The sequence below is a fragment of the Fusarium redolens genome (assembly GCF_020744475.1).
Source record: "Fusarium redolens strain MPI-CAGE-AT-0023 chromosome Unknown BKA55scaffold_35, whole genome shotgun sequence".
NCBI classification, from domain to species: Eukaryota; Fungi; Ascomycota; class Sordariomycetes; order Hypocreales; family Nectriaceae; genus Fusarium; species Fusarium redolens.
Window position 1 is genome coordinate 139,232 of NW_025763698.1, and position 24,587 is coordinate 163,818.

At 47.4% G+C, this 24,587-nt stretch overlaps 10 protein-coding genes across 10 annotated transcripts; 4 read left to right on the forward strand and 6 right to left on the reverse strand.

The window, feature by feature from the left end:
- Positions 1-220: 220 nt before the first annotated feature.
- BKA55DRAFT_600184 (uncharacterized protein) lies at positions 221-1,900 on the forward strand (the record flags this gene model as incomplete). Its single annotated transcript, XM_046196493.1, has 2 exons — positions 221-1,812; positions 1,882-1,900. The coding sequence occupies 2 exons, from the start codon at positions 221-223 to the stop codon at positions 1,898-1,900; spliced, it is 1,611 nt and encodes a 536-aa protein (XP_046041172.1).
- A 10-nt stretch (positions 1,901-1,910) lies between these two features.
- On the reverse strand, positions 1,911-3,024 carry BKA55DRAFT_547039 (uncharacterized protein; the record flags this gene model as incomplete). The annotated part of the gene is made up of 2 exons (XM_046190985.1): positions 1,911-2,651; positions 2,698-3,024. The coding sequence occupies 2 exons, from the start codon at positions 3,022-3,024 to the stop codon at positions 1,911-1,913; spliced, it is 1,068 nt and encodes a 355-aa protein (XP_046041173.1).
- A 418-nt stretch (positions 3,025-3,442) lies between these two features.
- On the reverse strand, positions 3,443-5,528 carry BKA55DRAFT_586539 (uncharacterized protein). Its single transcript, XM_046194574.1, has 7 exons — positions 5,447-5,528; positions 5,236-5,372; positions 5,130-5,170; positions 4,743-5,083; positions 3,993-4,689; positions 3,840-3,946; positions 3,443-3,789 (listed from the first exon to the last, which is right to left on the reverse strand). Exons 1-7 carry the CDS (start codon positions 5,468-5,470, stop codon positions 3,553-3,555), a joined length of 1,584 nt encoding a protein of 527 aa, XP_046041174.1. The 5' UTR covers positions 5,471-5,528; the 3' UTR covers positions 3,443-3,552.
- Positions 5,529-5,952: 424 nt separating this feature from the next.
- BKA55DRAFT_698347 (general substrate transporter) lies at positions 5,953-7,872 on the forward strand (the record flags this gene model as incomplete). Its single annotated transcript, XM_046200510.1, has 5 exons — positions 5,953-6,058; positions 6,155-6,530; positions 6,608-6,740; positions 6,795-7,575; positions 7,622-7,872. 5 exons carry the CDS (start codon positions 5,953-5,955, stop codon positions 7,870-7,872), a joined length of 1,647 nt encoding a protein of 548 aa, XP_046041175.1.
- A 1,442-nt stretch (positions 7,873-9,314) lies between these two features.
- BKA55DRAFT_586548 (uncharacterized protein) lies at positions 9,315-12,564 on the forward strand. The gene is made up of 8 exons (XM_046194575.1): positions 9,315-9,678; positions 9,731-9,823; positions 9,906-9,950; positions 10,002-10,087; positions 10,141-10,409; positions 10,497-11,448; positions 11,507-11,665; positions 11,712-12,564. Exons 1-8 carry the CDS (start codon positions 9,601-9,603, stop codon positions 12,499-12,501), a joined length of 2,472 nt encoding a protein of 823 aa, XP_046041176.1. The 5' UTR covers positions 9,315-9,600; the 3' UTR covers positions 12,502-12,564.
- A 3,089-nt stretch (positions 12,565-15,653) lies between these two features.
- On the reverse strand, positions 15,654-16,838 carry BKA55DRAFT_586552 (uncharacterized protein). Its single transcript, XM_046194576.1, has 2 exons — positions 16,382-16,838; positions 15,654-16,323 (listed from the first exon to the last, which is right to left on the reverse strand). Exons 1-2 carry the CDS (start codon positions 16,588-16,590, stop codon positions 16,053-16,055), a joined length of 480 nt encoding a protein of 159 aa, XP_046041177.1. The 5' UTR covers positions 16,591-16,838; the 3' UTR covers positions 15,654-16,052.
- A 431-nt stretch (positions 16,839-17,269) lies between these two features.
- BKA55DRAFT_628702 (FAD binding domain-containing protein) lies at positions 17,270-19,607 on the reverse strand. The gene is made up of 3 exons (XM_046196904.1): positions 19,299-19,607; positions 17,769-19,246; positions 17,270-17,707 (listed from the first exon to the last, which is right to left on the reverse strand). The coding sequence occupies exons 1-3, from the start codon at positions 19,400-19,402 to the stop codon at positions 17,415-17,417; spliced, it is 1,875 nt and encodes a 624-aa protein (XP_046041178.1). The 5' UTR covers positions 19,403-19,607; the 3' UTR covers positions 17,270-17,414.
- A 118-nt stretch (positions 19,608-19,725) lies between these two features.
- On the forward strand, positions 19,726-22,040 carry BKA55DRAFT_586554 (amidase signature domain-containing protein). Its single transcript, XM_046194577.1, has 7 exons — positions 19,726-20,142; positions 20,201-20,222; positions 20,288-20,295; positions 20,345-20,609; positions 20,668-20,862; positions 20,916-21,275; positions 21,327-22,040. The coding sequence occupies exons 1-7, from the start codon at positions 19,733-19,735 to the stop codon at positions 21,897-21,899; spliced, it is 1,833 nt and encodes a 610-aa protein (XP_046041179.1). The 5' UTR covers positions 19,726-19,732; the 3' UTR covers positions 21,900-22,040.
- Positions 22,041-22,083: 43 nt separating this feature from the next.
- On the reverse strand, positions 22,084-22,587 carry BKA55DRAFT_530004 (uncharacterized protein; the record flags this gene model as incomplete). Its single annotated transcript, XM_046189115.1, has 1 exon — positions 22,084-22,587. A coding segment is annotated over one exon (504 nt), but the record flags the coding sequence as incomplete, so codon positions are not given.
- Positions 22,588-22,829: 242 nt separating this feature from the next.
- Positions 22,830-24,587, reverse strand: BKA55DRAFT_586559 (uncharacterized protein). The gene is made up of 7 exons (XM_046194578.1): positions 24,349-24,587; positions 24,221-24,300; positions 24,021-24,169; positions 23,565-23,971; positions 23,462-23,514; positions 23,277-23,404; positions 22,830-23,217 (listed from the first exon to the last, which is right to left on the reverse strand). Exons 1-7 carry the CDS (start codon positions 24,372-24,374, stop codon positions 23,119-23,121), a joined length of 942 nt encoding a protein of 313 aa, XP_046041181.1. The 5' UTR covers positions 24,375-24,587; the 3' UTR covers positions 22,830-23,118.

The following is a 24,587-nucleotide window of genomic DNA, read 5'->3' on the forward strand; positions in this document are numbered from 1 at the left end:
TCTTTACTATGTTGAGTTTAGATTGCGAAAATAGAAAGGGTGTAATTATAATAAAGTTGAAACAGAGGTCAAAGTGAAGTTGATATCACATAGCAGCATTGAAGAGAGAAGTACAATTGCTTTCACGTGGGTAGCCCGACATCGTACAAAATGATGACCAGTATTCTCTAATGGCCGTCTATTATCTCCTTGCGAGAGAAGAAGCAACTCTACTTAATTAATGTCTGCAAAAAGAAACAACGAATCAGCTATGTCCGACCCATGGGTCGAACCTGCGGGTCCCATACAGCCATCCGCCGTGAAGTGCTCAGCTCTCGATAATCTCACTGCTTCAGTGTATCCTTCGCCTACACATTTTTTCCCTTTAAAACCCGGAATCGACCCCCGACAGCTCTACGAAGACTGCAAGCGAGGCCTCTCCCGATGTATATACGAGCATCCGCACCTCTCAGGCGTTATCAGAAAGGACGAAACTGGACGTTGCACCATTGAGATTCAAGAAGCACCGCATGCCGGCACGAACTTCTGGTATCGAGACCATCGCCACGATGCAGATGTTCCTTCTTACCACGAGCTCAAGGTTAACGGATGGCCGTTTGGGGATGGCGAACAAGATGGCCTTAGCAAGCTCCGACCGAGAGACTTCCCGTATGTTCAGGACGGTGATCCTATCATTGCACCTCAATTCAACGTTGTCCAAGGTGGAATCGTCTTGACGATGTCTATCACGCATGTCATTGGTGACCTCGTGCAGTTTATGGACTTTCTCAGATCTTGGTCACATAATACCAGTGCCGTAGTGACTGCCAGACTCAATGGTCAACCTGTACCTCCACTCCCTCAGCAGATAGCAACGGACTTGATGGACCGATCGCTCCTGATACCTGACGTGCAGATTGAGGAAGATCTTGACAAGTTGGCCGCTCGTGCATCGAAGCTCCCACATCTAGACATGCTCGACCCTCGACTTCCAGAAGAAGTCGCCGAGAAATTGTCAAACCTCTTCACAAAGGCACGTTTGACCAACGATGATCTGGTGAAGTTTACTGAAGATGAACTTCGCACTCTATCGTGTTCAGTCTGGACCTTTTCGCAGTCCTCAATGAAGCAGCTTCAGCGCATGATCCAAGAGGTCTTGCCTAGCGACTCAAAAGTGTCGTCTACCGACTGTTTGACTGCTTTCGCCTGGAACCGATTCTTCGCCGCCAAATATGCTCCAGGTTTATCAGGTCGTGATCCTCTACCTGCGACTAGCAAGATAGTCTTTGCTGGAAACATTCGTCGTCGGTTAACGCCCCCGTTACCCAACAACTACATGCCTGCCTGCGTGGATTTATTCCCCGTGGCTGTGAACACCAGCGATCTTATCTCGCCTGACCCCAAGACTCTGGCCTATGCAGCAATGGCAATTCGCAACAGCAATAATACTTGGGGCGAGGAAACGTTTCGTGACATGCTCGAGATAGCCCATTCACATCCTGTCAATCCAGGTCTGATACCCAAAGGACCCATTGATGCACTTGTCACGGATCATACACGAGCAAGTGCAGCTATGCTTTCGAGTTGGGGTCCTGAGCTTGGCACTTGTGAGGCCTTTAGAGAGCCGTATCTTGGTAGGGTTCCGCCTCATGGGGAGATGACACTCTTACCTAGATGGAATAATGGTAATGTGGAGGTTATGTTTGCTGGAGAAGCTGTCGTTATGGAACGGCTGAGAAGCGACCGGCTTATGAGTCAGATGGCTTCTTGCCAGTTTGTCATGGGTGATCCTAGTTTTAAAGCTACTTGGGGGGAATATTTCTCAAAGCTGTAGTAGAACAACAACAGTAATCCGACAGCTTTGTTTACAGTACAACTAGGATATTTTATTTACAATACTAGCTTGGTAAAGTTGCTCTAAAACCACTGTGTTATAACTGAGCTCTATGAACCTCGTTACCTCTCTCGTCAAAAAGAATCTTATTCCCCATAATCATAGAACGCTGCAAAGCCGCACCAATACGCACTGCTGTTACTGCTGATTCTAATTCAACAGGTACAGGCTTGTCATCCAGCACACAGTCGGTAAACTCGATAGCCTCTCTTGTGAATGCTGCTTGGAATCGTCCCCAATAGTTTTGAGGAAGCTCATGCCTGATACCTTCTTGTCCATAAATCCGAACATGGTTCTCGACCGGGATCAAGTTCACAGATAACTTGCCCTTTGTTCCGATAATCTCTGTTGTATCCTCTTGACCAGCAGCCATCATACGTGAGGCATACAGATACGCAATTCGACCATCGTAGAATTCAACAATCCCAACGGCATTATCTCTATCATTATACTGTCGTAGGTCTGGTTCCACAGCAGTAATGCCTACAGCATGGACTGATCGAACTTTCGACTCTTGCCCGAAGAACCATAGGGCCAAGTCAATATCATGAATACTGCAATCGACAAATATGCCACCAGAAAACTGCGCATATGCGACAAAAAAGCCAGAGGGATCTAAGACATCGCAAGTCTGGCTTCTAAGAACAGATGGACGGCCAATCAAGCCTGACTTTGTTTTCTCGTACGCGTCGCGGTACGAAGCATCGAAACGGCGGGAAAAACCACACATAACTTTGAGATCGGGGCGGGTAGCAGCGGCGTCAATAACAGATTGAGACTGAACCATTAGCATAATTCAGAGGATGTCATAGAGAAGCACTCACAATCTCAACAGTCGTGCCAAGGGGCTTCTCGCACAAGACATGCTTTCCCGCCGCAATAGCGGAATTGGTCTGTTCAGCATGTACCGCAGTGGCAGAGGCGACGCAAACAGCATCTAAACCGGCGTGTGCTATCATATCAGAGTAGTTCTCGTAGATAGCTACCCCATCAGGAGCGAGGTTCTCTGCAGCCCATTCTCTCTCAGCAGCATCAGGGCTAGTAACAGCGACCAGAACAGCTCGAGGGACATTCTGATGGAAGTTAAGGGCATGTCGCTTGCCCATTCGTCCGAGACCAGCGACGCCAACTTGAAGCTTGTGGGGTGCCATTGTATTAAGAGTGGTGAGGTCTGGGAGGAAGTGAAGAAAGTGAAGGAGGTGAGGAAAGGGCAAGGAATGAGATACTGCGGCCCTGGCTTACTTGTTTATATATACAAAGCCTGACATTCGATTAAATGTATCCAGTTTGATGGCAAATGCTGTATTTTCTCATGCTAGATTTTTATGCTACGTAAAGGCAATGGCTTTGACGCCAAAGAACAAGGTGGAGTTGAGCAATCGGAGGCTTTGGCCTTAGGTTCCACGCTTTTTCGGGGTAACTTGCCCCGACATGCGCATTGCTACTAAAAGTTCCGAGCAAAGCTCCACCAATACTTCAGACCTGCCGTCATACTACATAGAGATCTCGAGGATCAGTCGCTTGCCCACTGTTGTAAATAGTGGGATACTAACAGAGTATTAAAATTAACAGATATCGAAATCGCCCAACTTGCCAAGTCTTCAGCCATTGTGACAAAGGTTATACTATAAGATAAAACTAATTGAAGCTATGATAAGTTCTTTTTCCAAGGTTGAATATCAAGAATCCACCCACCCCCATGCTTTCTTCAAATGGTCCTGTGCTGAAGCAGTGGGCCAGGAATGAGTATTCTGGGTCAACATTAACACGTCCAATAACGCTTTCTGGTCCCGTCTGTCGGTAAATCGATCTCCACATGCTGTCACCCCCATGCAGGCCGTAAACGTGGCTGGTCTCGTGGAGGGGTTTGAGAGAGCAATTCCGCAAAGATCTCGGACCTGGGTTCGGATATCATCCTGTATCTGTCAGAATACACTGTCATGATTAGATATGCATCTCAACCTACATCGATTTGCTTCCGAGCTAGCTGAGCAGATGGTCCAATTCGTGGTACCCGATCATCATGGCACATGAGGAGAATACGAGCAAATATGCTATGAACTTGGCCGATAACTGACGCCTATCAGTAGATTTCCTTAAAGTAATACCTAGAACATACCGACAGCGTGATTTAAATAAACAATATGTGGAAAGGCTTCGCCCAAGCTCTCGTTCGAAGCACTATAGGCAATAGGCAGCCACGATACTGGCCGAGCTCTTAGCCAAGCTTGATCATAGTCAATCAGTTCTTGGTAGTGATGTCGATTTGGACCGTTGTTTCCAAAACAGTAGTTTATGACATCTGCACTATGAACAATAATGCGGTTTGCCCATGTATCATCGTCAGCTGCAGAGAGAGACCGATCCATGAATCCATGGTCGAGCCTGATCTTGACTGGCCTTTGACTGGCAAAACTCATCGTCACCTCTTGTCTCATACCAATCCAGAACGAGGCTAAACGGAGGCTACTGGGAGTCGTTGTAGAGTCACAAGTGTTCATAAATAGCTGTATTCCTAGCAGGTGGCCTTCGTGATCGGTGCCGATAAGAGGAACATCTAGTTCTTCGAGGGTTCGAAGAAGGATAGTTGCTGCGAGTAGGTTATCGTCATTGAGGGCTGAAGAGTCGTTTGAAATTGTTGTCAAGTGCTTGAGACATGCTTGATGGTACCGATCAGAGGCGTAGGGGTCATATTGCGCGTTGAGGCTGAGATGTCTGGAGGACAGAGCAAAGATAGCATTGAGGAGAGTCGGACAAGACGCTGCTCGAGGGGGCACAATGTTGGCAAAGTGGCGTCTGGAGTCGCATAGATCGAACTGCAATAGATCAGTACCGCCCGTCAACCCGAATAGATAATCGAATGCCGTACCCATGTGCACATGTAAGTCAAATAGTATTGCATCAATCTTACTTCATGGTTCTCCGTCAAGGGGTAGGGTACTGATTCTACGTTGGCCAATCCCAGTGTCGAACTGTGCGGAATTGGGCCATGATTGCGAGGATTGTCCTTGCTTACTGCAATGGCTCCATCTCCTCTACAGATCTCAAATGCATGCGTGTGAGATATTGGAGAGGCAACAGGCCCAAAATCCGTAAGTTGTTCATTATGAGATTGAAGTGTGTCATCATGGATTTGTTGCCATTGGCTTTGACTCTCCGAGTCCAACAGATAATAACCTTCAACATCAGGTGTCTCATCGACGAATTGTACTTGGCAGCTCGTAAGTTGAAGCCTGCATGGAAATTGATTACTTACATCGCCTTGAACAAGGGACCCAAACTTGATTTGGAGATGACCTGCGGTAAATCTCAACCTTCTATAATCATCGCAACGATACTGAAAAGTCTGGGAGCGGGCATACCTAGCTGAGTGCTTGAAACGAAAAACGGGCGCTGTGGCGCAAACCTTGCCCATCGAAGCGCATCGAAGGCATGTCTGTGTACTTTCTCCAGCAGTTTGTGGACCCCAGACGCATTTGAGATGCTGTTTCTTGCAAGCCTAAGATTGATGGTCAGAGTGGCAAGTGGCATCTCGGCATGGTTACCGATATAGATATACCTCATTTCACTTACAAGACATGCAGTAGATGTGCTCATTTTCTCTCAGAACAAATTTTGGGTTGATGTCAGGTGTAAATTATCTTGAGGGGCAGGTTGCCCCGGTTATATGATATTGCTCCAAGGGAAAAAAAAGCCGAAGAGTCGGGGCTATGCTCCATTTTTGATTTCGAAGGTAAAGACCTCCGATCCTCTAACCCGAATAGGGTTAACCAACCTACGTGATGAAGCCTGAACGGGGCTATCCTCCGATGTTCCTTCGGGGAAACTTGTCCCACTGTTACCCCAAAACTCTCACAGAACTGACTCGCGCTTCCCCGCAAACTACCCCATGTTTAACCCATTTCACTCCGTAGATCGAAAGTAACCCGCCGACATTGATTGGTTATCCGTATTGTCGTTGGTAAGTCGCTGAGTAGACCGAGATTCTAACTATAATAGAGCCCTTTCTCGCCCTTGAGAACCATGAGAGGGTTATTCCTACTCATCTACATCCAGAATCTACTTGCAACAGTTTCAAAATGAATAAGCAACTCGATGCCGTTAAGGACAAGCTTGACGAGTGTGGTGCTATTACAGAGGAGCACGCTGGCATGAACACTTCTTTGGAGCCATATGGTCCTTCTGGTATGTTGTGATTCCCTTATAGGCTTTAACATGTTTGCGAGGACTGTCCTCGGCATACGTTGTGACCATATGACTTGTGACAAGCTGACAAACCAGGGTTCCGCGGCCTCTTCTCATCTCCCTACGTCGCAGCCTGCGCAGCCTTTTCGGCTATCGGTGGCCTCCTCTTTGGCTATGATCAAGGCGTCATTTCCGTGACCCTTGTCATGGATCATTTTCTCGATCGATTCCCTGAAGTCTCGGATAATGCTCCTGGTGCAGGCTTCAAGAAGGGCCTCATGACCGCCATGATCACACTCGGGGCGTTTATAGGTGCCATCAACCAAGGGTGGATCTCTGACTGGTTGTCTAGAAAGCGTTCACTGATGGTTGCTGTTGTGGTATTTACGATTGGATCCACTCTTCAGACAGCTGCTATCAACTATGCCATGCTGGTTGTAGGCCGCTTTATAGGTGGCATTGGTATTGGACAGTGAGTTCAGCCTTTAATTCTGTTCATCTAATGTGAACACACTATGTTCCTTGACATTAACCATTCGCATCTGTTAGACTATCCATGGTGGTGCCTCTCTACATTGCAGAGATTTCCCCACCTGAAATACGGGGTGCGTTATTAGTCTTTGAAGAACTGTCTATTGTTATTGGCATTGTTGTTGCTTTCTGGATAACCTACGGGACAAAGGTAAACCAGAGTCTTTCCTCACGCAATGCTATGTATTAATACCTACTCCTCCAGGGAATCTCCAGCCACTGGTCTTGGCAACTACCATTCCTCCTTCAAATTCTCCCTGGTCTGCTATTGGGCTTTGGTGCTATTTTCTTACCATACTCTCCTCGATGGCTAGCTTCCAAAGATCGCGAGGAAGAAGCCTTATCCAATCTTGCCAAGCTACGCGCTCTTCCCGAATCCGACTCCCGAGTTCAACGCGAATGGATGGACATTATCGCCGAGGCCCGATTCCAAGCAAGTGTTCTCCGTGAGCGACACCCTAATCTCACTCAAAGAACGGATATTGTTGGAAAGATTCGACTTGAGCTTGTCAGCTGGGGAGATTGCTTCAAGGCTGGTTGCAGGCGTCGAACTCTTGTTGGTGCCGGTCTCATGTTCTTCCAACAGTTCACTGGCATCAACGCTCTGATCTATTATTCACCAACACTGTTCGGCACTATGGGCCTCGACTTTGACATGCAACTCATTATGTCAGGGGTCCTCAACGTGACGCAGTTAATTGGTGTTCTATCTAGTTTATGGACCATGGATCGTTTCGGTCGCCGAGGCATCCTCCTCTGGGGTAGCTTCTTGATGTTTGTTCCGCATCTCATTATTGCTGTCCTGGTAGGCAGGTTTTCCAATGATTGGCCTAGTCATACTGCTGAGGGTTGGACAAGTGTCGCCTTCCTTCTATTTTACATGCTTGCCTTCGGTGCTTCTTGGGGACCTGTTCCTTGGGCCATGCCAGCTGAAGTCTTTCCGTCGTCTCTCAGAGCAAAGGGAGTGGCAATTTCCACTTGTTCAAGTAAGCTTCTCAGTCTCATTAAGTGGCCAACTACTAACCACGTCAGACTGGCTTAACAACTTCGTCATTGGCCTTATCACGCCACCTCTTGTCCGCGAAACAGGCTTCGGTGCCTATGTCTTCTTTGCTGCGTTTTGTCTTTTGTCTTTTGTGTGGGTCTGGTTCAGTGTGCCCGAAACTAATGGAAAGTCTCTTGAGGAAATGGATAGTGTTTTCAAAGACCGGACTGGAGTGGCAGATATTGCCAAGAAGGATGGTATCCTTGCAGAGGTCTACAGTGAGCGACTAAGTCGTTAGGGATAAATGTTTAGGAAGTGTCTTTCTTATACTTGTTTAATTGCCATCACTGAAATACTAGTAGCTGTTAGTTTATCTATATAAGGGGCAATTATTACTTAATTACTAAACCGTTCAGATTCCCCTCCTCTATCTATATATAGATAACTTCCTGGAAACTAAGAATACCTTCTCCCTAGTAGGACCTATTGGCCATCTTATATTCCTCCCCTCCAGTGGCATTGCCTTGCTGCTGAACAAGACTTTCGCCAGTCAGATATCCCGGAGTGCAAGTAGGAAAAGCCGAAAATCAGCGCGATTGCTTGGCAATCTCCAGTGGCCATGCATCCTCAGAGCTCTTTGCGACTTCGACAGTTGCCCTATCTGAATTCTATGATCGCCCGAGAGTTTCTTTGACGGCGTGTGTAATCAGCCGTGTGAGGGCTTTGTAGAAGGTGTGCGCATTCTGGGAGACGGTACTGCCGTTGACCGAGGCGAGGATGAGGTCTGGAAATCCTTCGGTCATGGCGCCATAAAGGGCACTGTAATCTGGCTCGTCCCACTTTTCCTTGAGCAGTCTGTTGTCCCGTCCTGTCAGACAAGATCCGGGTTTAGAATACCCCACAGTCTAAGTAGACAAGTTACTAAAAATAGCTTTTCCTTACTAAAGTATTTAGGCTTAGAAAAGAACTATAACAATCAAAAACTGGCTTAATTGTATGTAAGATTTACCTATGCTATTTATTACCATCCTCTGCAGCCAGTTTTAGTTGCCAACCTTTACATTATTACTTATATAACCACCAAGTTACTGCCATCTATAGAGTAGCCTGAACTGACTGGCAGTTACGTAACTCACCGTATACGACTGTTAAAGCCACAGTTGATTAACTCTTTTTCCACGGTTAACCCCGCCTTTGTCGACGTGTTCGTAGCTACCCAGTGCATAGAATTTCCAGCTCGGGAAGAGCTGCGGAGGAGGTATCGCCGTGTAGGCACGGAGAGTTATTAGGCGGGCTTGAATGTGGCTGGCCTAGCTCTCCCATGTATCCATACGAGTATGCATTCAATGCTTCTACTAGGCATGTGAAATAATGTTTCGTAAATAAAGGCTGCAGCTGAAAACTAGAGGAACGGCAAAGAAGTGATGGCGCTGCTGCTTTACGATTATGTGATTGTCTGCGTGAGACCTGATCAGATGAGAAGCTGAAAAGCTTATCTTGGGCTAATGTGTAGGTAGTTGGTATGCTGCCTGAAGTGTGTTTTGAGAAGTGTTATTTAGAGTTGAATCTGGCTGAGAGCTGACACTGACCGCGCGTCTTACCTCGTTACGATTATGCAACAGCTAAGACAAAGGAATCAGGGCGCTGCTGCAATATGGTAACAACAAGCCATTCTACCTTAAGCATACGATTTGCGCCGCCGCCATACCCAATTCGAATTACGAGCATGTGAATCGAGTTGTTAATATCTCTTATAATAAAGTTTTGCCGGTCTGAGGCAGTTAGCCACTACAAACTCTCTTTCTCACGTAGCAATGCGCCTAAGTTATGCTGGGTGGAGATAAGCTTTCGGCCACAGGTCAGCTGCAAACAACACATCTAGCTCACATCTTAGGCACTATACCACAATACGTCAAGGATTGCGCGCAGCATCGTACATAAAGTCATACAATCCATCCTCAATAGCCTGATCATCCACCATCACAGCTACCTGAGTCAGATTGCTTATCTGGCTCATATCTTGACTATGCCTGATCAAACGGGTTTCCGGGTTATTATCGCTGGAGGCGGTGTCGCTGGTCTTACACTTGCCAATGCGCTTGAGGTATGATCTATACGCTGGGAAATTGAGAGGAAAATTACTGATAATATACTAGCAAGCTAGGATCGATTATGTGCTGCTAGAGCGCCGAGACACGGTTGCTCCTCAAGTCGGTGCGTCTATTGGCATAGGTCCAAACGGCTGTCGTGTAAGCTCCGCCCACTTCTCCCCTTCTCCAATATTCTGTGATGTAGATGTCAATGTGTCTGAACCTAACCCGGGTAATCAAGATCCTCGATCAACTCGGAATTTATAGTAAGCTATTCAAAAGCACGGTGCGCAAACGACAGGGGATGCTTGTGTTTTGTTATTTTAACATAGCATAGGAGCCGCTTATATGGATGGCACAACGTGACGATCAAGGGCGCTTAGTCTGCCCGCGAACTGATGTGTGTAGGCTCGGATTGGCGAGGTGAGTAATTAAGTGATTTCTCAGAGCTACTAGATTTAATCGTGCTGCTGCAGGACGGGTTATGACTTCTTATGGGGAGATCGCCAAATACTTCTCCAAACCCTATTTGAGAACATCCAGGACAAGGGAAAAGTCTTGCTGAACAAGTACATCGTGGATATTGAGCATCAATCACATGGAGTCATTGTAAGATGTGATGATAATTCTTCGTTTAGGGGAGATATTCTCGCCGGCGCAGACGGCGTCAGGAGCAGGGCCCGACAGGAGTTATGGAAGCTGGCTAAACCGATACAGCCAGAGCTTGTGAGGCATGACGAGAACGGTAAGTTTTGTCTTGGGCTGTCTGCTTTCTGTGCCTTTGAGGCCAGTCTGTTTTCTCGAATTTGGACTAGATTCTGACGCTCCACAGCTATGTTCGCTGAGTACCAGTGCCTCTTCGGCATCGCGTCCGGTGTCCAGCTCCTCGAGGCAGGAGACTTTGATATTGGATACAATAACGGCAGAAGTACTCTCACGATTGCCGGCAAGAACGGAAGAGTCTACTACTTCGTCTTCGAGAGACTGAAAGCGGTGTACCAATTCAGAGACATCCCACATTACAGCCAGACAGAGGCGGAAAAATTCGCCATTCAACATGGAGATATGTATATTCGACCTGACCTCAAGTTCTCAGACTTGTGGGAGAAGACTATCTCATTCCGGCTTGTTGCCTTGGAAGAAGCAAAGTTCAAAATCTGGACTAGTGGACGAATCGCCTGCCTGGGAGATAGTATTCACAAGATGACTCCCAATTTAGCAGCTGGGGGGAATGCTGCGATCGAAAGTGCGGCGGCGTTGGCTAATTCGATCAAGGCCATGGTTGACGAACATCGTGAAGTACCTCCACCAGAGAATGAGGTTAAAAAATGCCTTAATGGATATCAGAACAGCCGAGAGAGGAGGGCCGCGTCTATCGTTGATATTTCTGGTAAACTTGCACGTCTGCAAGTTCTTCAGGGAACGCTCGAGCGTGTCTTTTTTCGGCTCTTGTTACCTAGATTGGGCGATTTCCTACAGGACATGGCGAGCAACATGTTCATCGGTGCTCCTATGCTGGAATATCTTCCTCCGCCAAAAGCGTCTCTAGGTGGAACTATGCCCTTCAATCCAACCCAGGGTGAGGATAAGAAGGAAAGCAAGATTAAGAGGGCCCTAGTAGCATTACCCATGCTTGGCCTCTTTTATCTTGCCAGAAGGGTATTGGACGTCAACAAAGCAGTTCCGTGGCAATTGCAGATGCTTGAGACTGGCAGGATATCGGCAGATACCGATCCGGTTCCCATCCAACAGGCTTTTTATAACATCAACTGGCTCGACACTTTGTAGGTTTTGTCCAAGTCTCCCATTCGACTGACGTTGCTAATTAAGCATATTCACTAGATGGGTACCAATCAACATGTTCTTCATGCCAATCGTATCCGGACATGATACAGTAGCTCGAAAGCAGCTCGTGTCTTTCCTAACTGACTATGGGGTCATTATCGCCATATGGGCTATCGAGTCGAACCGCCGGAATAATGCTTTGACTCCGGCTCAAATGTATGCTTCTCCTACAAATTCTGAACCGTGGCTAACTCTTCTGCAGACCATCTCTGTTTACCCTACTGGGCCAAGTCCGCGGAATCGGTATTCTAAGCCCCCTGTATTACATTTTGCATTATGTCAGCTCGCCTATTGAAAACTTCAAAGCGACTGACATGAGGCTCACCAGGATGAACCACACCCTGGGTATCCTGCCTGTAATGATTCTCACCTATTACATTCCATTTTACGCGATGATGTTTTGGCCAACACCACTTGGTCGCCAATCGTGGCTGTTCGTCTGGAAAATGTTTCCTATCTGGATTGCCATCACGACTTTTATCCTTTCCAACGCCTTTTCTGATACAATGATGCACGACAGGATCAACGCCCCAAAGCGTGACTTGCCAGTAATTCGCTTCACCATCGGCACATTAGTTGGTCTCTCCGCATGTGTCTGGATCTGGGCGTGGTCTACCGCCCCATACGGTGGAGCGGCTATTTTCTTCCCAAGCATATTGCCTCTTGCCACCTCCGATTTAACAGCTTTTATGCGAGAGTTCTTGAAATTCGACGAGGCATTCCTGTTTACAGCCACGTTCATCTGGCTGGGCTGTCTCTTCTGGGATATGAAGCACGCTGGGATGCTCCAGACAAACTGGCTCAAAATTAGTACGTATGCTACCTGCACAGTTGTCATGTTCGGACCCGGGGCGGCAGCCGGATTGGGATGGCTTTGGAGGGAAGACATAATTACCAACAAGAGACACAAGGCAGCTGTTACAAAGGTTACTGCTACAAAGTGGATTAATGCTCAGTTGGCTCATAAGGAAGGAATCAGTCAGTCTAAATAGTAAGGCTTCATTAAATACTGAGTGGGAATAAGGAGATAAGTAAATAGGCGAAGAATCCCACAGCGATATTTACAACTTAGCGTAAGCTAAAGCCATGAAAGCCAAATCGATTAACCCTACTAACCCATTTTAGTAGACAATTTAACTTAAATCGCCTGCAAATAGAAGCCAACGTCGGTATCGTGCGCGAGAATATCGAGTCCAATACCGAGACCACGATCCAGGTCAGCTGGTGGGGAGGCGGACATATCAAACCACTAGAGCAGCAGTGGGATATCAAAAGCCTCATGCAGGCGGCTGCACGATCCCCAGACCTTGTTGCAGAATTCCCTCAGAGGACATAGGCTATCTTAACTAAGTATGAGAATCTGAGGAGCTTTATCATCATACAGCCAGCAGCTTATTCTAAACTGCAATACGACAATCCCCAGATCTACACCAATGTTCTTATGGACTGTTTTATGTCCTACAAGGCGCTTTACAAGAAGCTATCAGACCAGATATTCCAGATTGGTCAAAAAACCATGATCATTTTGTGGGACCAGGTCGCCGTACGCGATGGCGCTGAAAATCCAAATAAGCAGGGGCATCTTCTAACTACTACTCCGTACAGAGCACCAAATAGGAGGGCTTCGACCCGCTTGTTGACAACAAATCTCTATTTGATGCTAGTGTTGCGGGTCTTGATGAGGCCCGCAAAGTGATTCGTCGTCAAATGCTCCGCTTTGTTAACGAAGTCGATGCTATTGACGCAGACCCCAAACTTGCCACTGATGAGGATCACCAAGAGCCTTTCCATTCTCCGACTATATTGGAGTCCCGTTTACCAGTTGTGGAAATCCCTGTGAGACTGCGTCTAAAGCAAATTCCTCTTAACGGTCGTCGCATCATGGCAAAGGCCCAAAGCGAAAAAGAGCGGGTGAAAGACCTGAAGGCACAAGAAGGCGCGACACCACTATACGCTGAGACTGAGGCGATGGAACCGAACGACGTCGCAGAATTTTCCAAGGTCATGGAGCTTTATCCATCCATTGGAGAACATCTAGAAGCCACGGCAGCTGTGGGTGGAACAGACAACATGGCTCCATTCAACAATTTGGAATTCGTTCGTGACGACTGGCATATCAAGTTCATCGAGTTCAAGGTATCGCAGGGCGTGATTCGAGCCTTCGAGGTCGAGTAAGTTGAACTGCTGGATGCAGAGAACACGAACGGTTTGAGCAAGGTATTTGCTAACTATTGACCTACTGATAGTCTTTAGCTGGGCAGATATTCCAACTTGGATCTTTTGAACCCAGTGAGAGAATCACCACTTGCATTATTGAGTCTGGAGTGTGGGTTTCGGCCAAAACTCGCCGACTGCTAGGTATCAGGCTGTATACGAACCGCGGCCGCAACATGCTAGCAGAGTCTAGTGAGAGTAAGCCAACAGACGACCGTTCAGCAATGAAGGACGGGTACGAGTACAAGGATATCACCTACACCACTATCGACTGTCCTCTGAAGGGGGACTCTGAAGGGATTCTTTGGTCGTAATGGGGTCGATGAAATATCGCGGCTTGGTCTTATCTGGGATGATATCCTGTGAGAGGCTCCATTCTTGACTACGAATTTCCTCAAAGCCGACCGCAGGATCTTGACGAGCAAATAGGACAGACTAAGAGTACTGACTTGAGAACCCACAAAGCTCGCTTTGGAATCTCATATGCGGTAATTCCCTGAGTCCTCTTTGCCTTCAGTGAAGCCAGAGGGTTAGAAACAAGCCCAAGGCCACCATCATGGGACTTGTCGGGCGGTCCGACGATCACCAAAAGCGATCTTACTATTACGGCTGCCATTCCAAGTAATTGGGCTGAACTGTTGGAGCTAAATTACTCTTGTTTAACACTTCCCAACAACGAAGTCAACTTCAATACCGGAAGCCACGATTTCGAGAAAGAGATACAAGATAACGCAGAAAACGGAGCTGGAACCTTCCAGGTAACTTTTGATAAGCCATACAAGACAATGCCAGCCACACCAGCTATATGGTGCATGACATTGGACTACAGTGGCAGTTCTAATGCTAAGCCCGATGCGAGGTTGCGGGCACGTGTCGAAGACCTAACTACCACGGGATTCAAGCTAGTCATCGAGACGTGTAACGGCGGTAAACACGCTGGCAACGTCTGGGGATGGTGTGAAGGTCAAGACTGAAACAACCAGCTTCAGTGATGCGGAAGCGACGAAAGGAAAGTTAAACTCCTGGGAGCCTGACTTTGGAGGCAAGACTCCCGTATCCATCATGACGGGTATTCGAGGGCTCGACATAAATGTGAGCGATAGGGGCCGTTTCCATGCAAAGTGCCAGGATCAGGGCGGGTTGGATAACGGCAGTATTGTATATGGTGTTGATACAACATCTTCGGCTCGATGGATGGAAGCTATGTACGTGGCTATCCTGGAGAATTGATCTGTTGTTCAGTTACTTCAGGTTAAAGGGCAGTCTCTAAATTGCATGAAATCAATTCTTTTATTTGTTTAACATGGTATGGATCCGGGAAATGCCGTCAAAAAGTGAACAAGAATGGTGCAAAATTAACTGCATGCTCCAAGTCTCATAGTCACCTTTTTTCACTACCGCAGAACAGCTCCTGGTACACATATGAGAGCCGCGCGACAAGCAGGGTCATTGTATTACTAGGTGAAGAAGGTGGACACGCCATCAATTCTTTTTGGTAAGGATATAATATTGCCATATTCAGTGTTCCAGACCAGTCGAAAAGCCTTTTCATTATTGCTATCTGGCTTGGTTCTTCATTACACGTTATACTGTCAATTTTAAGTGAATAGAGCCCCTTTTAGCCACCAGTCAGTACAACCCTTTCAAAAGTGGCTGATCTGTCACTGTGACTGCAGTCGCTGAGACGCATGCAATATCTTTAGGATGGAAAATGACTCGTACCTAATTAGGATCATTCCATGATACAGTTTAATGAAGGTCTAGGGTAGTGTTCTAATAATAAATGCTTGAAATTTAAGGACCCTGCTGAGGGGTCCTAACAGTTCGTGATTCTGATCTTGATTAGTCAGGGGTGAGGGAGCTTGGGCCCGGGGATACGGTGGAATTGGAGAGCAATATGGTGCTGGCACTCGTGGTAAGCGATTGTAATCTTGAAGATACTCTGGAAAGACTGGGCCGGAATTAAGATCCGCCGGGTGATAAGATAAGATAAGACAAGACACTTTTCCACCCCGCTCACGTCAGGCAGGTCACCCTCATCGGCGGTCAAGTTCAACATGGCCAACCCATGCCCAAGGGCACCCCCTGGCCCTTCTACATCTCATAGAATTGCTATCCCTGAGCCTTATAATCGCAGTTCTCGGGCAGTCTGCAAACAACTGCGTCAAATTCACAAGGCATGCGGCCAATGGCCTTGGGAATTTCTTCCTGGCCGAATACCAGAGGTGCTGGATAAACACATGTTGGGACCGCTTGTTATGGCTGTTCAATTCGCGTCTGATGATGAATATGACGTCACTCTATCGGAATTGACAGAATGGCTAATGGGTCAGAAGATAGATTGGGTGTTGACAGCAACGCATTCCGCTAATGCCTTGGACTGGGTTAGGTATACCCATGACAAGAGAGCGAGCAGGAGGAGACCCCAAAAGAAAGCTCCAACAATAAGTCCAACGTAGTAAGCCACTGAACTGAAGCTGATTCGAGTTACATCGTCGAATTCGTTCATGATCGGGGGGCGAACGGCGGTGATGCCTTGGGACCAGAAGTTATCGACCATCCAACCGCAGCCGTTGACGACGAAGAGAATCCACTGGAATCTAGAAGGGTTACTGTTAGCACAGAAATAATTACCCAGGTGAATTGTCAAATACTCACTTTCCAGTGCCAATCTCTGAGAGATGGCGGGCAACAAGTTCAGACTTCAACCGGTACGACTCGTTGACAGCACTCCCGTAGAAATCGCGGACAGCACTGTCCTCGACTGGCTTGTGATCGCCGAGACGGTAAGAAGTTGCACTTGGACTCTGTTGAAGCTTGGCTCCAGTGGCCTTCTCGGCAATATCGTCTGCATTGTTTGAAGCCATGGTGATGATTTGTGAAAAGGAGTCAAGACGTTAAAGCTGAGAGAGCAGGCTTAGAGACTGGAGATATCAACCGGTGTCGACTCATGTATTTATCACCCATGGGCCACTGGACAGAGTCGAGTTCTCCCCTTTTGTGATGAGAGAGATAGAGAAGATAACTAATCGCTGCTCGGCCAAATACGAGTCAATGCACACCCTGAACCCAGCCGTAACCTTACCATCCGCTAGGCCAGCAACAGGATCACGCCAAGACAACGCGTATGCTACGCTACGGCTATCTACCTATCTTATCGGTTCAAACTCACCCTGCTGACATCCAAACCCCCACTTTCCCCGGATTATACCTGCTGCTTGAGAGTTTAATCTATAGGATTTGGGATAAATGGGGTTAATCTGATCAGATAATTGGTGCCCGCTATCAATGGTCGAGGCCTGGCTCTGTCTGAACTTGGTCTGATCGAGTCGGATAACTCGAGCACTACTGCTGTAGAGGACTCTAGAAACCAGTAGCGAGTGATTCAATACTCATCGGCGAGTCTAGGCCTGGACTCGATGCTTACCTTGGGCCAGTGGTGAATCGACTCATCTCCCGTTTACAATGCGAACGTGTCTGACATGGAGAGTTGAACATACATTCACCAAAGTATTACGATCAAGGGATACAATTCACTAAACGTCCCTTGCAGTCTGATCCTGTGATTATTGCGCATCGTCTCAACCTAGACAGTGAAGTTTCAGGCGCCTAACTTCGTTCCAATGTTGCCTCATAGCACAAAATGATTCATACAGGCTTTCCATCAAGTCCCTTCCCATCACATCCACGTTTAAACAGAGGGAATCTGCAAAAAGCCTCCAAAGTACGAATCGAGCCAACTCGCCGCCGCTGCGCCATCCTCGACACTAGCATTCTTGATACGCCGAATGGCACCGACATAGCCATCTGGTCTTACCACAAGAATTGAGACCTCTCCACTATCGACAGAGCCAAGCCACTTCTCTGTGCACGAGATTCGCTTGGTATCCAAGTGTGCCGCGTCATCCAGATACACCGTCCACCTACTCCTGGAAAATGTGGGAGGCAAGTCTGAGAGCTCAAACTCATTCTTATCTGTAGAGGCTGTAAAGGATTCCAGAGTTAGTGGCTATGATAATGTGACGATCGAGCAGATATCACTTACTGAGAAGAGCAAATGTGATTAATTGATTAACTGTTGTGTACCGTTCTGGTCGCACGTAAACATCATCGGCTCGGCTGGCACGAGGCTTCTCCTGGTATGAAGCCTGCGCTGACTTGCCAAGCTGGAATACAAACGAGGTTGGGGTTGAGATAGACTCATCAAAGGCTTTGATGAAGCCACTCTCTTGATGCCCTGTAAGATTCGGAGCGACTACATAGACTCGGAACTGACCGAGAATCGGGACATCGAGCTGAACATCAACTGGGCAAGCATCTATGTAGCGCGTAACCTTTGCTTGCGGGAGATTGCAGCCTGGTTTAGCATCGCCACTAGGAGCGGCATCTAGAGAATGGTTCAGCTCATTGGGACCATACTCGACCCCCACTCCAGAGATGAAGCGTGTGTTCTTTCGGAAATTCTCAGCGAGTCTCTTGGAGTCACCTCCAGCGATCTCATTGGCGTGTTCAAGGTCAAAGTTGATGAGATCTTCGGCAATCTTCTTTCGTTCTTGCTCGTAAGATTGTAGAAGAACACCGTCCTTGGCAAAGTTACGTGCGGCAAGGTTGAGCTTCCAGCCCAAGTTCCAAGAGTCATGGACACTGGTGTTCATTCCCTGTGCAGCCTTTGGACTGTGCGTATGACTGGCATCTCCAGCGATGAATATCCGCTGAGTCGGGTCCAAGAACCGCGTTGCGAAGCGTTGAGATACTTGATAGTTGCCAAACCACTCCACTGATGTCCAGTTGACCGTGTATGGGGCCATGATAAGACGTGCCTGCTCCATGACAAACTCCTGACCGAGGCCCTTCGAAGTGACCGAACTCTTCATCTCGATGTAAAGTCGGGTCATATTCCGTTCACGTGGGATAAGAAGGACTGATCCGTGTTCCTCAGAAAAGATGACGGTCTTGCTCCAAATGTCAGGGAAGTCGGTATCTAACTCTCCATCCAAAACCCCCCAAACAGAATTGTGAGGAGTCCCTTGGGAGGCAGCGCCCGGAATGGCGTTCCGTACTGCTGAGCGAGCACCATCACACCCAACTAGGTATCTGGCCGGAATAGCAGTACGTGTTTCACCATCTTTGTCGCATTCGATCTGGAGATGATCGGAAGAGTTTGCTACGCCTCTAAAAGTGTGACTGCGAGTGACTTCAACACCACTTTTTCGCAGATCGTTGATAAAGGTGCCTTCCATCATACCTTGATGGCACAACAGGATGTAAGGATGTAGCACGTCTACCACTGAGGATGGATAGTGAACTTCACGTCCTGTACGGCGAAGTCCTTCCGTTGGTGAACCCCGCCACATGCAAATGTCATGAACTTTGACACCTGTTTGTACAAGATCATCACCAATTCGCAGCATTTGCAACGTCTCAATGGTCTTTGGTTGGATACCGTCAGCACGACCCACGGTTGTCTGATCGGGCCTCTCATCGACAACCTTGACTGAGAGACCAAGCTTTGCCAACACAACACTGGAGAAATCGTCAGTACGGAAAGAAGGCGAACATTAATTCAGCAGCTTACCTCAACATGAGGCCTGCAGGGCCAGCTCCAACAACGCAGACATCATGGACATCAGCATCGTGATATCCGTTGCTATGACCATCTGTGCTTGTCGGAATGGCCATGTGGGGCAAAAGGTTAATAGTGTTAGAGACGGGTACTGTGCCGAATGATGAATGATGTCGATGGTGTTTGGCAGTGTAACAATTGATCTCGTCAACACATTTACCTCTTGGATATATTAATCAAGCCGGTTCTTACTAACAGACACTTAAAGACGTTCTTGCGGCGTCTTCCGTCAAAGGTCGTCTCATCTGTCGAGGAGAATGTAGCAGCACCATCATTCGATCAGTTGGTCTCTGTCATCAGTAAGCTAGCGCCGAGTCCACCCCCACTCCCGATTCTCAACCGCCTTTGGCTATCGTTATCTCGGCGGTTCGGGTTTGAAATCGGCTATGATTCGACTAAAATCTACTTTTATCGGCATAGGCGCGGGGTTGGCAAGGTATATTCAAGGATGGGGTCGTTCTGCAGATCAAGACTTCTCTCTCTTTTCTGGTACAGAAAAGGACTCGTGCTATTATAGCCACAAGAGGATTTTATTGGCTTGTTGGACAATTCTCTGCCAAGTTAGGACAATGGCTCCTGGTTCGATTGATCCCGAGCCTCTGCCTTGGCAGTCGACAGTTCAGCGTAAGAAACAACAACAAAACGACATTTTATCCAAGGCTTTGCTCGAACTTGAGAATGACACAAAGTTACAAGATGTCGATATCGACAATCTTGCCAATGCAACCCAGACTTTGAGCCTGATATCAAAAGGGCAGCTGACATGCAAAACGGTTGTGCAAGGATTGGTACAAAGGTGCGCAATCGATGCTGGTATAAGCCTTATTACAAATATCTAATGTATTTATGTACAGGGCGATCCTGGTCCATCAACAGGTATGTTTTGGTGAGCGGCGATGCGATAAATGCTATTCTTTCTAACCACAACTAACATAATATAGACCAACTGGTAAGATTCAACCTAGAAATTGATGTGTCAAGGGCTAATTTTACTCCAGTCTGACAGAAGTTGCTTTCGAAAATGCTTTTCAACAAGCTGAAGAGCTTGATACTTACATGATCAGCAACAAACAGCCGATAGGACCTCTACATGGCGTCGTAGTTACTCTCAAGGACCAGTTCAATATCAAGGGCTACGATAGCACTCTAGGTTATGTTGGACGGTCCTTTGATCCAGCTCGTGACGATGCCGTACTGGTAAAGATGCTCAAATCACTAGGGGCTATCGTTCTCGCAAAGTCGAACTTGCCTCAAAGCATCATGGTGGGCGACTAATCTCAATCATACTTCAGGTTGAGCACTTTGGCTTACTGGAATTTAGTGGTGCGAGACAGAGAATCCCCTATGGGGATTGACTACCAATCCCATGAGCAAGGACTACACACCAGGTGGCTCTACAGGTGGTGAAGCCGTCCTAATTTCTTGTGGTGCCTCTATGCTCGGATGGGGTACGGATGTTGGTGGGAGCATTCGCATCCCAAGTCACATGATGGGCATATATGGATTGAAGCCGAGTGTAAGTTGTTCATTGATCTTGAATGAGCCATTATCCCACTAATTAATCACCAGAGCGCAAGACTACCTTACCAAGGCGTTCCTGTTTCCACAGAGGGACAAGAACATGTCCCATCGTCAATTGGTCCAATGGCACGAGACTTTGGCATGATCAAATATGCCATGCACAGCCTAATCGAGTCAAACCCATGGGATCATGATGCACGCTGTGCTCCGCTTCCTTGGCGAGGCCATTTATACGAAGAAATGCATAGCCGCCCACTTACTATCGGTGTTCTGATGGACGATGGGGTTGTTCGTCCCCATCCACCGATAACCCGAGCCTTGCAAGATGCAGTTGAAGCTTTGAAGCTGGAAGGTCACGAGATTGTGGAGTGGAATACTGAACTTCATGAGCAGTGTATAAGAACTATGGTAACATTCCTGATGTCGAACGCAGGATCTTTTTGATTGACATTGCAGTAGGATATGTTTTATACCGCTGATGGTGGTGAGGATATCCGTCAAGATGTATCAAAGGCTGGAGAACCATTCATTTCTCACGTGAAGCGACTTGTCAACCGCGGCAAAGCAATTTCGGTGTACGAATATTGGAAGCTCAACAAGAAGAAGTGGGATCTTCAGCAGGGTTACCTGGAGAAGTGGAATTCGATCCGGTCCGCCACTGGCAGAAAGGCCGACGTCCTTCTCATGCCCACCATGCCTCACACCGCTGTTCGACATGGTGGATGCGGTTGGGTTGGCTATACGAAGGTATGGAATGTCCTTGACTATACCGCGATGGTGATACCTGGCGGTACAATAAAGCCAGGGGATGTTGACATACCGTTCTCGTATCCTGCTCGAGAAGCTGAGGATGAATGGAACCAGGGGCTCTGGAACAAGGATAAAGACGAGATGGCTGCGATGAATCTCCCAATTGGGCTGCAAATCGTCGGACGGAAACTTGAAGAGGAGAAAGTGCTTGGGGCTGCGGAGGTAATTGATCGCGTTGTGAAAAAGCTGCTGCAACCCCGATACTCTCAGTCATTAACATAGACTTGGTAGCCTTAGTTAGAAGCAGATCATGCACCGAAGCGAGTTAATAACAGAGGAGGCATACAGGTTAGTTGGAGGAATATATCTTCTGTGTGGCATCTAGAACATTTGAAGTTTTAATCTTAGACTTCCCTTTTTGAGCATGTTCTAACTTCTTTCCATGTTTTCGTCACGTATCTCCCGATCATATGCTGTTTCGGCGATAAATCCTGGCAAAGTCAAGACTGACACCAGCGACTTCTCGAAGCATCGCCCATCGCTCGCGTGTTTCTTCATGCTGATAGACACTCGCAGCGTCGAAGGCGTTGACTCTAGGCCATCCAGTATGAATCGCAGTATCGACCCAAGTTGAGCTTGGCCCCTCAATTGGTTCATCTCCTCCACCAAGGGAACCCACAACGAGAGCCAGGTCTTCGGGAGGTAGACATAGTCCGTTTCGAAATCCCAGCGTTGACTTCAACGGGTCAGGCTGATGGCCAAAAGCAGCAATTTCTCGTTGATTCTGAGTGGTGATAAAGTCAATAGCTATGTTCAGAGGCACATGAACTGCTGTATCTGATATGAATTTTCTTATATGGTGACTGATGGATTTGAAGTTCAGCTGTTGACTTAACCCGCCCCCTTTCCCTGTCAGAGTAATGAAGACTGGCAACTTTCCCATATCTGTTACACGAACGTTGAAGTCGTCTTCCGAAAGAATGATCGCCACTGCCTTGAATAGTGGCTACAGGATTAAAAACTCCTGATCTCGGAAGTGTGGACCCCCAGAAGAGGATTTCGGGGGGAGAGTCACGACCTCTTGTTGATATAACTTTAATTGGTCGCAGGTCCTCCCATGTAGCTCATTTATAAGCGAGACCATGTCGTCCCTTATCTATTGTGAGGGACTGAACTCCTCTGGCACCCAGTAACCTAAGTATCTAAAGTAAACTTCTATTCTATAAAGTGTATCTATTGTGTGGGAATTGCTATGCTACCTGAAGTATGTTTCTGTGACATATTACGTGGTGTGACGTCTTTAAACATTGTGTTGCTTGGCGTTATAGTCTGTTGGGGGGTTGGTTCTTCGTCGTGTCGACAGATTCCAATGAAAAGACTTGTTGAACTATGAAGAATCGCAAATAATGGTAAGGAGGATTTCCTGACTAATAGACTTCATTACTCGGCTTCGTTCTCTCTATGCGCATAAACTACCCAATGACCCATGGTTTAACTGCTTTCACGTTGTTTCTTGAAACTTCTTCATTACTTCCTCGTGGCTAGCCGGCATGAGAGCGCCTTCTGGGGCAGGGTTCTTGCTCTTGAAATAATCGCTCATCTGGTAAACGTCAGCGCCATGGATTTTATTGAGCGCACTAGGAATCAGATGCAACTGACCTCTGCCATAGTGACCCACTCGACACCTTCATGCTTGTTGATGTGCTCGATGATGCGTTCGTGCATCAGGAGAACGTGTGGTCTGCCTGAGACATCAGGGTGGATAGTCATAGGGAAGATGAATTCGTCTAAAACAGTATTGGTCAACTGAAAAATAATACTCATCACCCCGGCAATTGACTGACCATATTCCCGGTAGAAGTAATCGAAGTGGTCTTTCCAGATATCTTCAACATCTCTGGATCTATTGTCAGTGCAGGTAATTATCTCGCTTCTGGAATGTCTTACCTCGGGTTCACCCATCCATGTGAGTTTGGAGAGTTCTTAATGAACATCATGGGCGGTAGGTCATCTATATACCAAGAGCCAGGTATTTCGACCATGCCTGTCTCTTTGCCTTGTTTCAATGGCTTCATCCACTCCTCGGCCTTCTTGGTGTAATCAATCTTGGTCCATGAGTCGCCTGTCCGCAGCCAGTATGCCTGACAGTCGTGATGAGACATTGAGTGGTCATACTCAATTCCGTAGCTAAGCATCAACTCGGTACCTTCTTCGCTTGTCTCCCACCAAGGCGCCACACTTCCTTTGGGGGGCTTTCCGCAGAAGTCGGTGAGTAACTTCCATGTCTTGTGCAAAACATCTTTTTGCTGCTCGAAAGTCATGTCCACAGGGTTTTCGTGGCTGTAGCCATGTAGCTGCTGTCGCTTAGCGGAATGCCGATTATTGGCACAATATGTTACTTACACCTATTTCATGTCCAGCATCTCGGACCATAGCGCACTCTTCTGGAAATGTTTCCAGACTGTGTCCAGGGATGAACCACGAGGCCTTGATGTTGTACTTGTCAAATAGCTTCAACAAGCGCCGAGTGCCAATTGTGCCCGCCCAGAGGCCTGTTGCCTAAAGAATCAGTATTGAAGTATTATGTGCATTGTTTTGCTGACCTCTGCTAATGTCGCTTGTGCTGTCTTCGCCTCCGTATGATCCTAGCCAACCGGCTACGGCATCGATATCCACACCATAGCTGGTACCCTGATTAGCGACAAGTTCATTGGCTGATTGCAATGCTTACCAGACCAAAACTTTCTTTTTGCCCATTTTGTATAAGGCTTTCTCAAAAGGTGATATGATATACCTAGAAAATACACTATTCACTGCAACTCTTTACAACTCAGACAGGTTTGCTGCCATATAACTTGATCTCAGAGATACTCTCAAAACGCGGGGTCTCGTGTTACAGTACTAGGGAATGGAACCTACCCCCACTTACTCCCTGGTCGGTATGTATCAGATTAGTTCCCGTGGGCGGTA

Excerpts from the sequence above, each read along its gene's own strand:
- BKA55DRAFT_586548 (XM_046194575.1), top strand. The coding sequence starts at position 9,601 with ATGCCTGATCAAACGGGTTTCCGGGTTATTATCGCTGGAGGCGGTGTC. Across the intron at positions 10,410-10,496 it reads TGTGAGGCATGACGAGAACG|CTATGTTCGCTGAGTACCAG; the intron begins GTAAGTTTTGTC and ends GACGCTCCACAG. Across the intron at positions 11,666-11,711 it reads GCTTTGACTCCGGCTCAAAT|ACCATCTCTGTTTACCCTAC; the intron begins GTATGCTTCTCC and ends ACTCTTCTGCAG.
- BKA55DRAFT_586552 (XM_046194576.1), bottom strand. The coding sequence starts at position 16,590 with ATGGCTTCAAACAATGCAGACGATATTGCCGAGAAGGCCACTGGAGCC. Across the intron at positions 16,324-16,381 it reads TCAGAGATTGGCACTGGAAA|ATTCCAGTGGATTCTCTTCG; the intron begins GTGAGTATTTGA and ends TAACCCTTCTAG.
- BKA55DRAFT_586539 (XM_046194574.1), bottom strand. The coding sequence starts at position 5,470 with ATGAGCACATCTACTGCATGTCTT. Across the intron at positions 5,171-5,235 it reads CGTTTCAAGCACTCAGCTAG|GTCATCTCCAAATCAAGTTT; the intron begins GTATGCCCGCTC and ends GATTTACCGCAG. Across the intron at positions 3,947-3,992 it reads TTATTTAAATCACGCTGTCG|TTATCGGCCAAGTTCATAGC; the intron begins GTATGTTCTAGG and ends GATAGGCGTCAG.
- BKA55DRAFT_586559 (XM_046194578.1), bottom strand. The coding sequence starts at position 24,374 with ATGGGCAAAAAGAAAGTTTTGGTCTG. Across the intron at positions 24,301-24,348 it reads AAAAAGAAAGTTTTGGTCTG|CTATGGTGTGGATATCGATG; the intron begins GTAAGCATTGCA and ends TCAGGGTACCAG. Across the intron at positions 23,218-23,276 it reads AGTGGGTCACTATGGCAGAG|ATGAGCGATTATTTCAAGAG; the intron begins GTCAGTTGCATC and ends GACGTTTACCAG.
- BKA55DRAFT_586554 (XM_046194577.1), top strand. The coding sequence starts at position 19,733 with ATGATTCGACTAAAATCTACTTTTATCGGCATAGGCGCGGGGTTGGCA. Across the intron at positions 20,863-20,915 it reads TATATGGATTGAAGCCGAGT|AGCGCAAGACTACCTTACCA; the intron begins GTAAGTTGTTCA and ends ATTAATCACCAG. Across the intron at positions 21,276-21,326 it reads AGCAGTGTATAAGAACTATG|GATATGTTTTATACCGCTGA; the intron begins GTAACATTCCTG and ends ACATTGCAGTAG.
- BKA55DRAFT_628702 (XM_046196904.1), bottom strand. The coding sequence starts at position 19,402 with ATGGCCATTCCGACAAGCACAGATGGTCATAGCAACGGATATCACGAT. Across the intron at positions 19,247-19,298 it reads CCTGCAGGCCTCATGTTGAG|TGTTGTGTTGGCAAAGCTTG; the intron begins GTAAGCTGCTGA and ends CGATTTCTCCAG. Across the intron at positions 17,708-17,768 it reads AATCACATTTGCTCTTCTCA|CCTCTACAGATAAGAATGAG; the intron begins GTAAGTGATATC and ends AATCCTTTACAG.